At 50.7% G+C, this 17,957-nt stretch overlaps 1 protein-coding gene across 1 annotated transcript in view; it reads left to right on the plus strand.

Annotated features, from left to right (window-relative positions):
• Positions 1-17,957, plus strand: part of ATRN (attractin) — a 466,134-nt gene that overhangs the window by 188,298 nt on the left and 259,879 nt on the right. Inside the window, exons 9-11 of the mRNA XM_060247418.1 lie at positions 996-1,080; positions 4,258-4,478; positions 12,310-12,431. Of these exons, the coding sequence (XP_060103401.1) occupies positions 996-1,080; positions 4,258-4,478; positions 12,310-12,431 (428 nt within the window). The remainder of the gene's footprint in view (positions 1-995; positions 1,081-4,257; positions 4,479-12,309; positions 12,432-17,957) is intronic.

Consider the following 17,957-nt stretch of genomic DNA (forward strand, 5'->3'; position numbering starts at 1 on the left):
GCAGGTGCAAGTGGAGGAGTGGGGAATCAAACCCGGTTCTCCCAGATAAGAGAGCTCTGGCTGACCCAAGGCCATTCCAGCAGCTGCAAGTGGAGGAGTGGGGAATCCAACCCGGTTCTCCCAGATAAGAGAGCTCTGGCTGACCCAAGGCCATTCCAGCAGCTGCAAGTGGAGGAGTGGGGAATCCAACCCGGTTCTCCCAGATAAGAGAGCTCTGGCTGACCCAAGGCCATTCCAGCAGCTGCAAGTGGAGGAGTGGGGAATCAAACCCGGTTCTCCCAGATAAGAGAGCTCTGGCTGACCCAAGGCCATTCCAGCAGCTGCAAGTGGAGGAGTGGGGAATCAAACCCGGTTCTTCCAGATAAGAGTCCGCACACTTCACCACTACACCAAACTGGCTCTCCAGTTAAGCACATTAAACCCACTCTGAACTTTGCTTCTGTGCCGTTGCTCAGCTGCGGCCGTTCACTTTGAACGACAGCCGCAAGAGAATTACATTATTTGGTGCCTTGAGCCAGTAATTGGCCTAACCCACCTCACTGGGTTGTTGTGAGGGGTTGAACGGAGGGGAGGGGGGGGGAAGTGGGATAAAGTGAACCAAATAAGTTGCTTGAGGATTTGGGGAGCATTTCGTGCAGCTGGGCGAGCAACGGACATTCTGGCTTTAACAATGCCGTCGCAAGCCAAAATGTCTTTCCCAGGGGTCAGGCAGTTGAAAAAATTTTTTTGCATGCATGTCAGAGAAGAGACGAAATGACCGCAGCTACGTAGCGTTGCGTGTCCATTAGAAATTGCATCTGAGCTTGTGACTTCTGTGATACTTTCACACTCACGTGCTCTTTGGAATAACAAGTGTGTCTCGTTCCTCGTTGATGTGGTTCCTGTATCCTTATAAGTTTCCTTTTGGAAATGCACCAAGAGATTGCCTGCCTTAAAATGCCTATCAATGCACGGGAAAAAGAACTTTTCTGAAATGAGGCTTGCTTTCGTTCCAGCTTGCGATCGTTGGTCTGTGCTTCCTCGACTGGATCTCCCCCATGACATCAACAGGTTTGGGCATTCTGCTGTGCTGAACAACAAGTAAGTCTACCAAATAGTTCCGGTGTGATCTGCAGATGGTGTTTTGTGGGGCGGGGGGGAAGCATGTATCGGCCAGGTTCTACCTCCCTCCCTCCCTCCCTCCTTCCTTCCTTCCTTCCTTCCTTCCTTCCTTCCTTCCTTCCTTCCTTCCTTCCTTCCTTCCTTCCTTCCTTCCTTCCTTCCTTCCTTCCTTCCTTCCTTCCTTCCTTCCTTCCTTCCTTCCTTCCTTCCCTCCCTCCCTCCCTCCCTCCCTCCTTCCTTCCTTCCTTCCTTCCCTCCCCCTTCCTTCCTTCCTTCCTTCCTTCCTTCCTTCCTTCCTTCCTTCCTTCCTTCCTTCCTTCCCTCCCTCCCTCCCCCTTCCTTCCTTCCCTCCCTCCCTCCCCCTTCCTTCCTTCCTTCCTTCCTTCCTTCCTTCCTTCCCTCCCTCCCTCGCTCCCTCCCCCCTCCCTCCCTCCCTCCCTCCCTCCTTCCTTCCTTCCTTCCTTCCTTCCTTCCTTCCTTCCTTCCTTCCTTCCTTCCTTCCTTCCTTCCTTCCTTCCTTCCTTCCTTCCTTCCTTCCTTCCTTCCTTCCTTCCTCCCATCCAGTCCAACACTCTGAGTCACATAAGAACATGAGAGAAGCCATGTTGGATCAGGCCAGTGGCCCATCCAGTCCAACACCCTGTGTCACATAAGAACATAGGAGAAGCCCTGTTGGATCAGGCCAACGGCCCCTCCAGTCCAACACTCTGTGTCACATAAGAACATAAGAGAAGCCCTGTTGGATCAGGCCAGTGGTCCATCCAGTCCAACACCCTGTGTCACATAAGAACGTAAGAGAAGCCCTGTTGGATCAGGCCAATGGCCCATCCAGTCCAACACTCTGTGTCACATTAGAACATAAGAGAAGCCCTGTTGGATCAGGCCAGTGGTCCATCCAGTCCAACACCCTGTGTCACATAAGAACGTAAGAGAAGCCCTGTTGGATCAGGCCAATGGTCCATCCAGTGCAACACTCTGTGTCACATAAGAACAGAAGAGAAGCCATGTGGGATCAGGCTAATGGCCCATCCAGTCCAACACTGTGTCACATAAGAACAGAAGAGAAGCCATGTAGGATCAGGCCAGTGGCCCATCCAGTCCAACACCCTGTGTCACATAAGAACATAGGAGAAGCCCTGTTGGATCAGGCCAATGGCCCATCCAGTCCAACACTCTGTGTCACATAAGAACATAAGAGAAGCCATGTTGGATCAGGCCAGTGGCCGATCCAGTCCAACACTCTGTGTCACATAAGAACATAAGAGAAGCCATGTTGGATCAGGCCAGTGGCCCATCCAGTCCAACACTCTGTGTCACATAAGAGCATAAGAGAAGCCATGTTGAATCAGGCCAGTGGCCCATCCAGTCCAACACTCTGTGTCACATAAGAACATAAGAGAAGCCCTGTTGGATCAGGCCGATGGCCCATCCATTCCAACACTGTGTCACATAAGAGAAGCCATATTCAATCAAGCCCATGACCCATCCAGTCCAACACTGTGTCACACAGTGGCGATTAAAAAACAAGTTCCATCAGGAGGTCTACAAGTGGGGCTAGAAGCCCTCCTACTGTGCCCCCCAAACAGCAAGAATACAGAGCATCACTTGCCCCAGACATAGAGTTCCAACAATACGCTGTGGCTAAGAGCCACTGATGGACCTCTGCTCCATATGCTTTTCCAGTCCCCTCTTGAAGCTGCCTATGCTTGTAGCCGCCACCACCTCCTGTGGCAGTGAATCTGGCCCTTTGTATGTTTGTTTGGCGGGTTTTTTTTGCTTTTTAAAATCCCAATTATTCTCATTTCCTTTCCATTATCCTCCCTTGGTAATGAGCTCCATGGGTTAATTGTACAGACAGACTTTTATTAGTTTTGAAACATGACTGTTTAGCTCATTGAGTTTCTGCCTTCCTCCTCCTTGCTTCGAACAACAGTTTCCAGCTCGATTTTTCCACCCCATTCGCTGGCTAATGTACCTCCTCTCATAACGCTGCCGTTTTATCGCTTTTCCAAGGGCCTCTGCCTTAAATCTTCTCTTGGGCGAAAGAGGTCTGCTGCTTCCCTTTGTTACCGCTGTCCCCTTTGTGAACCCTTTCTGGTGTCTGCTGCTGCACCGCGCTTGACTTCGACGGCTGTCCTTCGATCCCTCTCTCACTGCTATAATTTTGTTTTATACGTGCACTCTTTTCATACTCCTTGAATTTTGTTTAGAAAGGCTTTGAAACAATCATCCGGTGCAGCAAATGCTTGGCTAAATTATTCTGTGGTCTCTGCCAGTACTCCCTCTAAGCTGTGGAGTCTGTCCCAGACAGAGGGTGCCCTGTATACACTGTGGCTAATAGCCACTGATGGATCTCTGCTCTTTAAGAACATAAGAGAAGCCATGTTGGATCAGGCCAGTGGCCCATCCAGTCCTACACTCTGTGTCTCATAAGAGAAGCCCTGTTGGATCAGGCCAATGGCCCATCCAGTCCAACACTCTGTGTCACATAAGAATATCAGAGAAGCCATGTTGGATCAGGCCACTAGCCCATCCAGTCCTTCTACTGAATCAGACCCCTGGTCCATCAAAGTCAGTATTGTCTACTCAGACTGGCAGCATCTCTCCAGGGTCTCAAGCTGAGGTTTTTCACGTCTATTTGCCTGGACCCTTTTTAGTTGGAGATGCCGGGGATTGAACCTTGGACCTTCTGCTTACCAAGCAGATACTCTGCCACTTAGCCACCATCCCTCCCCTTAGACATATGAACATATATGGACCTATGAAGCTGCCTTCTACTGAATCAGACCCTCTTGGGTCCATCAAAGTCAGTATTGTCTACTCAGACTGGCAGCGGCTCTCCAGAGTCTCAAGCTGAGGTTTTTCACGCCTCCTTGCCTAGACCCTTTTTAGTCGGAGATGCCAGGGATTGAACCTGGGACCTCCTGCTTACCAAGCAGATGCTCTAACCACTGAGCCATCGTCCCTCCAACGAAGACGCACTTCGTTGATGGTCTCCCGTCCGCGTACCGATCTGGTCCGACCCTGCTTAGCTTCTGTGATCTGACAAGATCGGACCAGCTTAGGCCATCCGGATCAGGGTGCTGCATCTCTCAGGGAACCAGTAACCCACCGATCTCCTCGTTGCTATTTCCCCCCCCCCCCCTTGTTTCTTAGCGCCATGTACATATTCGGGGGCTTCAACAGCCTGCTGCTGAGCGACCTCGTGAAGTACACGCCAGAGAGCTGTGAAGCGTACAGCAATGAAACGGCCTGCTTGCAGGCGGGCCCCGGCATCCGGTGCGTGTGGAACGGCTCTCTCCAACAGTGTCTCCCGTGGGAAATGGCCACGAAGTATCAGCAACAAAAGATAATTGAGGAGTGCCCTCCCCCGTCAGGTAAGTGCCGCATCCCCTTCTCTGCTGAACACCTGAGGCTGCCTTATACTTCATCTGACCGCTGGTCTGTCATAGCCAACATTATGTGCTCTTGCCCAGGGGTGTCAAACGTGCAGTTCAGGGGCCGAATCAGGCCCCCAGAGGGCTCCTATCAGGCCCCAGAGCAACTGGCTCCCTTCTCCCTGTATCTTTCTTCCTTCTGCAAGTAGCTTGCGTTGCAAGGCTTGCTCAGTTGCGCAGGAGCTACAGACCACTGGCTGAGGCTCCTCCCTTGAGTAGGAACGAGGGGAAGGATAGCTTGCTTTGGCAGGCTCTCTCAATCACACAGCAGAGCTACTGAGCCAAGCCTCTCTTCCTTCTGTTGGCTGAGACTCCTCCCCCTCCTGGAACCCTGGGGAAGGAAGGAAAGAGCCAGAGTTTCCTTTGCCCAGTTCCCTGGATCCCAGGGGAGAGATACAAAGAAAGCACCTTTAAGACCAATGAGAGCCAGTTTGGTGTAGTGGTTAAGTGCGTGGACTCTTACCTGGGAGAATCGGGTTTGATTCCGCACTCCTCCACTTGCACCTGCTGGAATGGCCTTGGGTCAGCCATACTTCTGGCAGAGGTTGTCCTTGAAAAGGGAGCGGCAAAGTCATGACTTGGCTATTTCGTCAGCCTGTGATAGGAGGCGTGTTCGATTGACCAAGTTACATGCTGGAGCATATTTGAGCTCAGCTGTTAAACGTGCGTGCAGACTCTGAGAAGATGCTTTCTGGCACATAAGATGGAAGATTATTTGGTTTGCCTCTGATTTCTAAAGCTTCCTCATTCAACGACCATCATTTGGTCCCAGGGAGCCTATGACAGGCGTGGCCAAACTTGCTTAATGTAAGAGCCGGAAGGAAGGAACGAAGGAAGATAGATGGGGAGAGGGACGGGAGAGAGGGAGGGAGGAAGGAAGGAAGGAAGTGTGCACTTCTTCATGTACCTGAAGATACTTGAAGAAGCAAGCATACACATGAAAGCTTCTACCCAGAACCATAAGAGAGCCAAACTGGAGAGCCAGTTTGGCATAGTGGTTAAGTGTGCGGACTCTTATCTGGGAGAACCGAGTTTGACTCCCCACTCCTCCACTTGCACCTGCTGAAATGGCTGTTCAGCCATAGCTCTGGCAAAGGTTGTCCTTGAAAGGGCAGCTGCTATGAGAGCCCTCTCCAGCCCCACACACCTCACAGGGTGTCTGTTGTGGGGGAGGAAAGTAAAGGAGATTGTGAGCTGCTCTGAGACTCTTCGGAGTGGAGGGCGGGATATAAATCCAATATCATCTTCTGTAAGAACATAAGAGAAGCCATGTTGGATCAGGCCAATGGCCCATCCAGTCCAACACTCTGTGTCACACAGTGGCCAAAAAAAATTATATATATATACAAACACTGTGGCTAATAGCCACTGATGGACCTCTCCTCCATATTTTTATCTAACCCCCTCTTGAAGCTGGCTATGCTTCTAGCCACCACCACCTCCTGTGGCAGTGAATTCCACAGGTTAATCACCCTTTGGGTGAAGAAGGACTTCCTTTTATCCGTTCTAACCCGACTGCTCAGCAATTTCATCGAATGCCGAGTTCTTGTAATGTGAGAAAGGGAGAAAAGGACTTCTTTCTCTGCTTTCGCCATCCCATGCATAATCTTGTAAACCTCTGTCATGTCACCCCGCAGTTGACATTTCTCCAAGCTAAAGAGCCCCAAGCATTTCAACCTTTCTTCACAGGGAAAGTGTTCCAATCCTTTAATCATTCAGGTTGCCCTTTTCTGGACTTTTTCCATTGCTATAATATCCTTTTTGAGGTGCGGTGACCAGAATTGTACAGAGTAGTCCAAATGAGACCGCACCATTGATTTCAGGCCTTTTTTTTGTAGCAGGGACTCCTTTGCATATTAGGCCACACCTTTCTGATGTAGCCAATCCTCCGAGAGCTTACAGTAGGCCCTGCAAGAAGACCCCTGTAAGCTCCAGGAGGACTGGCTACATAAGAGGGGTGTGGCCTAATATGCAAAGGAGTTCCTGCTACAGACAAAGCCCTGCCCAGAATGAAACTTTGTCGGTCTTAAAGGCACCTTTGGAATCAAACTTCATTTAAAAAGGAATGCTCTGTAGCTGGAGAGGGTGTATAAAAAGGAGCACAGCCTGTCATGGAGCCGTGGTATGTCTTTTTTTTTTTTACAAAGAAAGCAAAATGTATTTCATTGAAAAGAGCCTTGTTAATTTAGGGAAATGGTTTCTGCCGCTTCACTAAAGAAATCTTTAACTGATCATATTAGTGTTAATTGTTTGAGTAAATCAGATTTTTTTTTTAAAAAAAAAACCCCAAATGGGGAGTTCTAAAAGGAGGGGGAATACTAACAGATATTGGGTTGGATGATGGATCCGTGGTAAATGTTCTGTCTGGAGATTGAAACTTTCTAGCCTTTCTCCCTGATATCCGCAGAATTCCACTCCCAGGATGACTGATAAAAAGGGGGCCGTTTGGTTGGGATCCAACTCCATTGTGCCATAGTTGGAGTCTCCAGCCCTATTGAGCCTGGCACCCTTGGAATTCCAAAAGATAAGCACTAATGGGAAACCTTTAAAAGTTGCAGTAGCAGAACGCAAAAAACCAGAGAGACTGTGGGAGCCAAAATAAACCACAGTAAACCTATTGGAGGCAGTTAGCAAAGTTCAGTGCAAAATATTCTATTATGTATCATAGTAGAAATAATTCATAGTAGTCCTGCAGTCAGTATAATCCATGTAACAATAATCAGCAGTCTTCCACAGCATCCATTCCAACCAACAGACGTAGGTTGTCAAGAGTAGGTCTTCATAAAAATCCTAAGTACTCACGGCAGACTTCTTCCAGTATTTCTTTTAGGTACCTCAGGAATTACACTAGACCAAGAGAGCCAGTTTGGTGTAGTGGTTAAGTGCGCAGACTCTAATCTGGGAGAACCAGGTTTGATTCCCCACTCCTCCACTTACAGTTGCTGGAATGGCCTTGAGTCAGCCATAGCTCTCTTTTCTGGGAGAACCAGGTTTGATTCCCCACTCCTCCACTTACAGTTGCTGGAATGGCCTTGAGTCAGCCAGAGCTCTCTTATCTGGGAGAACCGGGTTTGATTCCCCACTCCTCCCCTTGCAGTTGCTGGAATGGCCTTGGGTCAGCCAGAACTCTCTTATCTGGGCGAACCGGGTTTGATTCCCCACTCTTCTACTTGCAGCTGCTGGAATGGCCTTGGGTCATCCATAGCTCTCTTATCTGGGAGAACCGGGTTTGATTCCCCACTCCTCTACTTGCAGCTGCTGGAATGGCCTTGGGTCAGCCATAGCTCTCTTATCTGGGAGAACTGGGTTTGATTCCCCACTCCTCCACTTGCAGCTGCTGGAATGGCCTTGGGTCAGCCATAGCTCTCTTATCTGGGAGAACCGGGTTTGATTTTCACTCCTCTACTTGCAGCTGCTGAAATGGCCTTGGGTCAGCCAGAGCTCTCTTATCTGGGAGAACCAGGTTTGATTCCCCACTCCTCCACTTACAGTTGCTGGAATGGCCTTGAGTCAGCCATAGCTATTGCAGGAGTTGCCTTGAAAGGGCAGCTGTTGGGAGAGCCCTTTCAGCCCCCGCAGCTCACAGGGTGTCTGTTGTGGGGGGAGAAGATGTAGGAGATTGTAAACCACTCTGAGTCTCTGATTCAGAGTGAAGGGCAGGGTATAAATCTATGTTTGTCTTCATCGTCTTCAATTTGGAGACTGTGCTGATTTGCAGCTGCCTTGGTGCAGTGGTTAAGTGTGCAGACTCTTATCTGGAGAACCGGGTTTGATTCCCCACTCCTCCACTTGCACCTGCTGGAATGGCCTTGGGTTAGCCATAGCTATTGCAGGAGCTGTCCTTGAAAGGGCAGCTGCTGTGAGAGCCCTCTCAGCTCCACCCACCTCACAGGGTGTCTGTTGTGGGAGAGGAAGGTAAAGGAGATTGTGAGCCACTCTGAGACTCTTTGGAGTGGAGGGCGGGATATAAATCCAATATCTTCATCTACCTCACAGGATGCCTGTTGTGGGTGGGGCGGAAGGTAAAGGAGATTGTGAGCCACTCTGAGACTCTTCGGAGTGGAGGGCGGGATATAAATCCAATATCTTCATCTACCTCACAGGATGCCTGTTGTGGGGGGGAGGAAGGTAAAGGAGATTGTGAGCCGCTCTGAGACTCTTCGGAGTGGAGGGTGGGATATAAATCCAATATCTTCATCTACCTCACAGGGTGTCTGTTGCGGGGGAGGGAGGGAAAGGAGATTGTGAGCCACTCTGGGACTCTTAGGAGTGGAGGGCGGGATATAAATCCAATATCTTCATCTACCTCACAGGGTGTCTGTTGTGGGGGAGGGAGGGAAAGGAGATTGTGAGCCACTCTGGGACTCTTAGGAGTGGAGGGCGGGATATAAATCCAATATCTTCATCTACCTCACAGGGTGTCTGTTGTGGGGGGGAGGAAGGTAAAGGAGATTGTGAGCCGCTCTGAGACTCTTCGGAGTGGAGGGCGGGATATAAATCCAATATCTTCATCTACCTCACAGGGTGTCTGTTGCGGGGGAGGAAGGTAAAGGAGATTGTGAGCCGCTCTGAGACTCTTCGGAGTGGAGGGTGGGATATAACTCCAGTATCTTCATCTACCTCACAGGGTGCCTGTTGTGGTGGGGGGGGAGGTAAAGGAGATTGTGAGCCGCTCTGAGACTCTTCGGAGTGGAGGGTGGGATATAAATCCAATATCTTCATCTACCTCACAGGGTGTCTTTTGTGGGGGGGGGGGAGGTAAAAGAGATTGTGAGCCGCTCTGAGACTCTTTGAAGTGGAGGGCGGGATATAAATCCAATATCTTCTTCTTCTACATGCTCTTGTTTATTTGAAGTTCTATGGGCAAGCTTGGCCAGAACACCTAAAACAAAGTTCCAGGCTGGAACTCGCTGCCCGCATTCTTTGAAAGTACCCGTTATTAAAAATAAGCACAACACTTTTCAAATCCACTACCCAATAAACTTCCACTCATCGCGGGAGCTTTTTAATTGATCGACCTAATCAATTAGCTGTGTAAGCGTTGCACCCCTGCGGGAAGAAAAACACACAACACGCGGTGCGTCAATCGCTCCGCAAGACACCCCTGGATATCTCATTTTTGGTGTGTGGAGAAGAGGTGGAGGGCCTTTTGGTTTGGTTTTAATCTGTAAAGATTTAATAGCTACTTTCAAGCTGCCTTGAGCCAAAAGGAAAGGTGGGGTATAAATGTTTTAAGAAACAAATTTGAAAGCATGGAGGGGCTGTAATATGAAGAGAAGAAGAAGAAGACTGAAGATTTATACCCTGCCCTTCTCTCTGAATCAGACTGAGTGGCTTACCTCCTTTATCTTCTCCCCCCACAACAGACACCCTGTGAGGTGGGTGGGGCTGAGAGGCTGCTCACAGCAGCTGCCCTTTCCAGGACAACCTCTGCCAGAGCTATGGCTGACCCAAGGCCATGCCAGCAGGTGCAAGTGGAGGAGTGGGGAATGAAACCTGGTTCTCCCAGATAAGAGTCCGCACATTTAACCACTGCACCAAACTGGCAAGTCGAACATGCTTTTTAAATGCCCTCAGCAGTTGCTCAGTTTAACAAATGTCTGGCTTTAAAACAAAATACAGTGAACACTTAGGCCAGGAATGTCAAACGCACAGCCTGTGGGATGGATCAGGTCCCCCAGAGAGTTCGAGCGTTTTCGCACTGACCTTACTCGGGAGCGACGTCCCTCTTCACCGCGCAGCGTCTGCACGGATTTCGCACTAATTGCTCCGCAGAACCTGGAAGAGCCGCAAAGTCCTGCGGCTTTTGCGTCGCAAATGTAAACTGGTTTTTGGCCAGTTTACATTTGCGCCCCAAAAGCCGCGGGACTTCGCGGCTCTTCCGGGTTCTGCGGAGCAATTAGTGTGAAATCCACGCAGACGCTGCGCGGTGAAGAGGGACGTCGCTCCTGAGTAAGGTCAGTGCAAAAACGCCCTTTCTCTCAGGCCTGTCTTTCCACCTCTCCCCCCCTCCTCTCCATCTATTCGCCTTCCTTCCTTCCGGCTCTCAAACATCTGATGTTTATTCTGTGGGGCTCTTACGTTAAGCAAGTTTGGCCACCCCTGGTCCAGACAAAGAGTTTAGAACCAAGAGAGCCATTGCTGTGGGGTAATTTGAGAGGCATAAACAGTCCAAGGGTTACTCATGAGTAGAAGTCGAGCTAAAAACTGTAGCCTGAATGCAGTCTGAGAGTCACGCAGGCCAGGCTTTCCTCACACTTGTTGCTTCCACGCCCAGCAGCCTCCCTTGGGTGGCTTTTATAGGCATGTTCCTAACGGTCTGATTTGCAGTTAAGTTCTTGGGAGTAATTCTGCAGTGACTCAAGCAGCTGGTCTCAGGCCAGGAGGCGAGCACTCTGTCGTCTCTCCTGTCGTTCCGCTTGTAGCCTCTGTTTGGCACTTGGTGAGTGTGATACTGGAGGGCTGGGAACGATCATCTTAACTTCAGTTGTACACTCAGTGCTGGAGTGGGTGGCTCTGCAGCAGCTGTTGGCTGTTAATCCTAGTCACCCTGCAGTTCCTGTTCCTTGCTGGTTTCTGCAGACTCAGAGCGGACTACATGTGACCCTTCTCCCCCTTAGGAGCATTCACTGAGCCCTGACTGACCCTTGGCTATCAGTATGGTGGACCCAGCACAGAATTTGCCACCCGAGAAGATCAGTAGCTTCTTTGGAGAAGCTTGTCACCCTTCCAACTGCTGCTCAGCCAGGGCAGTTGGCCAAGTTCTCCTGCCCCAAGGTGGGCAGTTCAGTATGCGGGACCTTTTGAACTTATGAGTATCTGCCTGCAGCCTCACAGAGTGGTACCCCTACCCCAGTTTGGTGTAGTGGTTAAGCGTGCAGACTCTTATCTGGGAGAACCGGGTTTGATTCCTCACTCCTCCACTCGCAGCTGCTGGAGTGGCCTTGGGTCAGCCGTAGCTCTTGCAGGAGTTGACCTTGAAAAGGCAGCTGCTGTGAGAGCTCTCTCAGCCCCACCCACTTCACAGGGTGTCTGTTGTGGGGGGAGAAGATGTAGGAGATTGTAAGCCGCTCTGAGTCTCTGATTGAGAGAGAAGCGCAGAGTATAGATCTGCGGTCTTCTTCTTCTTGAGTCCTCTCAGCACGACCCACCTCACAGGGTGTCTGTTGTGGGGGGAGAAGATATAGGAGATTGTAAGCCACTCTGAGTCTCTGATTGAGAGAGAAGCACAGAGTATAGATCTGCGGTCTTCTTCTTGAGTCCTCTCAGCACGACCCACCTCACAGGGCGTCTGTTGTGGGGGGAGAAGATATAGGAGATTGTAAGCCACTCTGAGTCTCTGATTGAGAGAGAAGCACAGAGTATAGATCTGCGGTCTTCTTCTTGAGTCCTCTCAGCACGACCCACCTCACAGGGTGTCTGTTGTGGGGGGAGAAGATATAGGAGATTGTAAGCCACTCTGAGTCTCTGATTGAGAGAGAAGCACAGAGTATAGATCTGCGGTCTTCTTCTTGAGTCCTCTCAGCACGACCCACCTCACAGGGCGTCTGTTGTGGGGGAGAAGATATAGGAGATTGTGAGCCGCTCTGAGTCTCTGATTCAGATAGAAGGGCAGGGTATAAATCTGCAGTCCTTCTTCTTCTTGAAAACCAGGCTTTGTTAGAGCATCCATTGCTTGCCCCTGATGGTATGTGGTGGGCAAACAGATCTCTTAGGGCTCTGTCAGGAAATGCTCGTGTTTGGTCACGCAGGTTTTTTTTTTCTTTACTAGTTGCAGACCAAGAAAAGTGTGAGCAGATCACAGACTGCCACAGCTGCACAGCAAACACCAACCGCTGCCACTGGTGCACCAACCAGTGCATCTCAAGGCAGAGCAACTGCTCGGAAGACCAGGTGAGCTTATCTGCTTTCCGCTTCAAAGAATCTTACCCCTCACTCTTCCATTGGGTTTTGCAATCATAAAGAGCATAAGAGAAGCCATGTTGGATCAGGCCAGTGGCCCATCCAGTCCAACATTCTGCGTCACCTAAGAACATAAGAGAAGCCATGTTGGATCAGGCCAGTGGCCCGTCCAGTCCAACACTCTGTGTCACATAAGTACATAAGAGAAGCCATGTTGGATCAGGCCAATGGCCCCTCCAGTCCAACACTCTGTGTCACAGAAGAACATAAGAGAAGCCATGTTAGATCAGGCCAATGGCCCATCCAGTCCAACACTCTGTGGGCGTTTTCGCACTTACCTTTTACTGGCGCGAACACCCTCCTCACGCCGGCGGATCTGCAGGGATTTCCCACCAGAAGCGCCGGCGCAGCCAAAAGAGCCGGCAACTTCCGTCGCGGAGCCAGCTCAAACATTTTCCTGCTTCTTGGCAGTTTCCGTTTGAGCTGGCTCCGCGACGGAAGTTGCCGGCTCTTTTGGCTGCGCCGGCGCTTCTGGTGGGAAATCCCTGCAGATCCGCCGGCGTGAGGAGGGTGTTCGCGCCAGTAAAAGGTAAGTGCGAAAACGCCCTGTGTCTCATAAGAACATAAGAGAAGCCATGTTGGATCAGGCCAGTGGCCCATCCGGTCCAACACTCTGTGTGACATAAAAACATAAGAGAAGCCATGTTGGATCAGGCCAGTGGCCCATCCAGTCCAACACTCTGTGCCACATAAGAGAAGCCATGTTGGATCAGGCCAGTGGCCCATCCAGTCCAACACTCTGTGTCACATAAGAACATAAGAGAAGCCATGTTGGATCAGGCCAGTGGCCCATCCAGTCCAACACTCTGTGCCACATAAGAGAAGCCATGTTGGATCAGGCCAGTGGCCCATCCAGTCCAACACTCTGTGTCACATAAGAACATAAGAGAAGCCATGTTGGATCAGGCCAATGGCCCATCCAGTCCAACACTCTGTGTCACATAAGAACATAAGAGAAGCCATGTTGGATCAGGCCAGTGGCCCATCCAGTCCAACACTCTGTGTCACATAAGAACATAAGAGAAGCCACGTTGGAACAGGCCAGTGGCCCATCCGGTCCAACACTCTGTGTCACATAAGAACATAAGAGAAGCCATGTTGGATCAGGCCAATGGCCCCTCCAGTCCAACACTCTGTGTCACATAAGAACATAAGAGAAGCCATGTTGTATCAGGCCAGTGGCCCCTCCAGTCCAACACTCTGTGTCACATAAGAACATAAGAGAAGCCATGTTGGATCAGGCCAGTGGCCCCTCCAGTCCAACACTCTGTGTCACATAAGAACATAAGAGAAGCCATGTTGGATCAGACCAATGGTCCATCCAGTCCAACAACATAAGAATAAGAAGATTAGCTCCCTTCAGGAGTTGACAACTCAAAAGGGAGTTGATGGGACCGGGTCTGAAGGCAGAATCGGGCCGGTTCCGTCACAGATGGTGTGACGGAACCGGCCCGATTCTGCCTTCAGACCCGGTCCCGTCAGCTCCCTTTTGAGTTGTCAACTCCTGGAGGGAGCTTATCCTCTTCCCGCCACTAGGTCACACTGCCACCACCTGCTCAATTTAGGGGTTCCTGACCGAGAGGAACAGGACTCCCCCTTTCTGTCAGTTCTGAGGCCTCAAGGTCCTCTGCCAACCCAGCCCCTGGTGATCACAGAGACCAAAGTCCTCCTTTGGGAGACCCCTGGAGGATTGGCACCCTTGCCACCTGCATGCCTTCCCGGGACTACCCTCTTGCAGTAGCGTGGTCTAAGGCAGCTGGGAAAACTGTGGGACAGAAGGACTACCTTTTAAACTAATAAAACATTTATTTAAAACATGCAACTATTTACAGGCGTTTTTAAATACAGGGTGAACAGAAGTAATAAATGAAAGCAGGGATAAACGCTCCTTTCCCTAATATATAACTGGCCCTGACCACACCATCCAGAACCGATTCACCCGTCTCCAAGACTAGGGTTGCCAATCCCCAGGTGGGGGCAGGGGATCCCCCGGTTTGGAGGCCCTCCCCCGCTTCAGGGTCGTCAAAAAGCGGGGGGAGGGGAGGAAAATGTCTGCTGGGAACTCTGTTATTCCCTATGGAGATTTATTCCCATAGAAAATAATGCAGAATTGATCCGCGGATATCTGGGGCTCTGGGGGGGGCTGTTTCTTAAGGTAGAGGCACCAAATTTTCAGCACAGCATCTAGTGCCTCTCCCTAAAATATCCCCCAAGTTTCAAAACGATTGGACCAGGGGGTCCAATTCTATGAGCCCCAAAAGAAGGTGTCCCTATCCTTCATTATTTCCTATGGAAGGAAGGCATTGAAAAGGTGTGCCGTCCCTTTAAATGTGATGGCCAGAACTCCCTTTGGAGTTCAATTCTGCTTGTCACAGCCTTGATCTTGGCTCCACCCCCAATGTCTCCTGGCTCCACCCCCAAAGTCTCCTGGCTCCACCCCCAAAGTCCCCAGATATTTCTTGAATTGGACTTGGCAACCCTATCCAAGACTCAAATCAAACTCTCGACTGTCAGCTTCCCCGGACAACTTTTTAACTGCCCGTTTCCCTCCAAAAACCTCTAATATCAAACCCACTTCCCACCCAAGAACTGGCTTTCTGGGAGACCAGCCTGACAGACTTTCTGTCGCTTTAGGAGGCCTCCTCAGAATTGCCGGACAGGAGAGGAGGAGGAAGAGACTAGGCCCAAAGCCTGTCTAGAGTTTGAGAGACTCCTCTCAACCACTCCCAGACAAACATAGGCCCAAAATGGTGTTTCTCCACAGATGGCAAACCACTTCTGTCCGCCTGTGGCCCAGGCCAGCCCAATCTCATCCGATCGTGGAAGCGAAATAGGGTTGGAGGCAAGGCAGGCAGTGGCAAACCGCTTCTGAGTGGTTCTTGCCATGACTGTAGCCCCAGAGGGGCCTGTGAGGGTACTGCCCCCTGACCTCCGGACAGGGACCCCTAACTTTCAGGGGACACTCTGAGGCGCAGCCTGCTCCCCCCACACACTTTTTGCCATAGCTGAGCTGGAGGAGGGGGGCAGATGGAGCCGCTGGCTGCAAAGTGCCGGGGTGCGGGAGAGGGAGATGGAAGGAATCCCCCCCCCTTCGCGGCTTGCACGCAAGGCACAGTCCCTTCTTGGCTCCAAAATTTTAGGGTCGGCTGCCTCAACTCGGCCGCTTTCAGTGCTTCTGAAAGCAGCAAGCCCCACAGCGGATGGAAAAGGGTGCCCCCCCCCCACTTTTTCAAAAGCCCCCTGACTTGGAGAATATAAATAAAAAATTATTATTTAGAACTGTAGCACCTTCAATTTATACTGGTTTTAATTTATTTACTTAATTTATGAATTTGTAATTTAATTGTATTTTAACTGTATTTTATTGTATTAACTGCATTCTGTTGTAATCATGGTATGCACCATGTCTTGTGAGCCGCCCTGAGCCTGCCTCGGCGGGGAGGGCGGGATATAAATAAAAATTTATTATTATTATTATTTTTAAATCCTGGCTAAGCCCCCGGATCTTGCTTTGAAAGCCCTGTAGAGTTGCTGGAAGTTGGCTGTGACTCGGTTGCGCATCGCACCCACCCCCGCAGCTCTAGAATGGGATTCCAGCCCAAAATGGCTCAAGCCGTTTCCCAGCCAGTGAGACGGGACCCGAAAGTGGGCCACAAACGCTGCAGAAGTGAGAGCTCTGGCTGACCCGAGGCCATTCCAGCAGGTGCAAGGGGAGGAGTGGGGAATCTGGCTGACCCAAGGCCATGCTAGCAGCTGCAAGGGGAGGAGTGGGGAATCCAACCCGGTTCTCCCAGATAAGAGAGCTCTGGCTGACCCAAGGCCATTCCAGCAGGTGCAAGGGGAGGAGTGGGGAATCTGGCTGACCCAAGGCCATGCTAGCAGCTGCAAGGGGAGGAGTGGGGAATCCAACCCGGTTCTCCCAGATAAGAGAGCTTTGGCTGACCCGAAGCCATTCCAGCAGGTGCAAGGGGAGGAGTGGGGAATCAAACCTGGTTCTCCCAGATAAGAGAGCTATGGCTGACCCGAGGCCATTCCAGCAGGTGCAAGTGGAGGAGTGGGGGAATCAAACCCAATTCTCCCAGATAAGAGAGCTCTGGCTGACCCAAGGCCATTCCAGCAGCTGCAAGTGGAGGAGTTGGGAATCCAACCCGGTTCTCCCATGCACTTAACCACTACACCAAACTGCCGGGCCCAGATGTATCGGAAGGCTGAGCTAAGCCCAGGTGCTGAATGGGCACAGTGCTATGTCGATTTGGCAGCCAGGGGAGAGTGACCAGACCTTTCAGCACCTGTGCCCACCCCAGCATCGCAAGCCCTCCCCACCCTGCTTCACCGCTGTTGCCTGCTTTGCAGATTTTTTCTTTGTATGCTTGTCATAGAGAAAAGGCCTACGCCAGGGATGTCAAACATGTATCAGGCCCCTGAGGGCTCCTATCAGCCCCCCGAGCAACCGGCTGTCATCTGCTTCCTTCTCCCTCTCTCTTGCTTCCTTCTGCATCGCAGCTTGCTTTGCAAGGCTTGCTCAATCGCACAGGAGCTGCAGAGCAAAACCTCCATTTCTCCATCGGCTGAGGTTCCTCCCTTGGGGAGGAAGGGGGGGAAGAATCGCTTGCTTTGCCAGGCGCTCTCAATCGCACAGCTGAGCTACTGAGCCAAGTCTCTCTTCCTTCGATTGGTTGAGGCTCCTTTCCTTTTGGGTCTCCCGGGGAAGGAAGGAAAGAGCCAGAACTTCCTTTGCCCAGTTCCCTGGATCTCATGGGAGAAATACAAAGAAAGCTACCTTTAAGACCAAAGAGTCCTATGCTTTTAAGCATGTTTTAAGGGTTTTTTTAAACATTGAATTGTGTTGGTCTGTGTCCTTTATAAAGTTTATATCTCTGCTACTTAATCTTAAATAGGTATACACAAGGCCTCGCCCAACCTGACATGGCCCGACCCAACAAGGTCTTGTTCATGTCAGATCCGGCCGTCATAGGGTTGCCAATCCCCAGGTGGGAGCAGGGGATCCCCCGGTTTGGAGGCCACCGCCCCCCCCCCCCCCCGCTTCAGGGTCATCAGAAAGCGGGAGGAGGGGAGGGAAATGTCTGCTGGGCACGCCATTATGCCCTATGAAGACCAATTCCCTTAGGGTATAATGGAGAATTGATCCATGGATATCTGGGGCTCTGGGGAGGCTGTTTTTTCAGGTTGAGGCACCCAATTTGCAGCATAGTATCCAGTGCCTCTCCCCAAAATACTCTCCAAGTTTCAAAAGGTTTGGACCAGGGGGTCCAATTCGATGAGCATCAAAAGAAGGTGCCCCTATCCTTCATTATTTCCACTGGAGGGAAGGCAGCTAAAAAGGCCTTCGCTTAATGCTGAGCCAAGATAGATTCGCTGAAGATGTTTTTAGCCACTGAATTCTATAGAAGATCTGAGTTACAGCACCGTAATGTTAATTTAATATAAGTCGATTTA

Source organism: Heteronotia binoei, chromosome 9 (genome assembly GCF_032191835.1).
Source record: "Heteronotia binoei isolate CCM8104 ecotype False Entrance Well chromosome 9, APGP_CSIRO_Hbin_v1, whole genome shotgun sequence".
Lineage (NCBI taxonomy): Eukaryota > Metazoa > Chordata > Lepidosauria > Squamata > Gekkonidae > Heteronotia > Heteronotia binoei.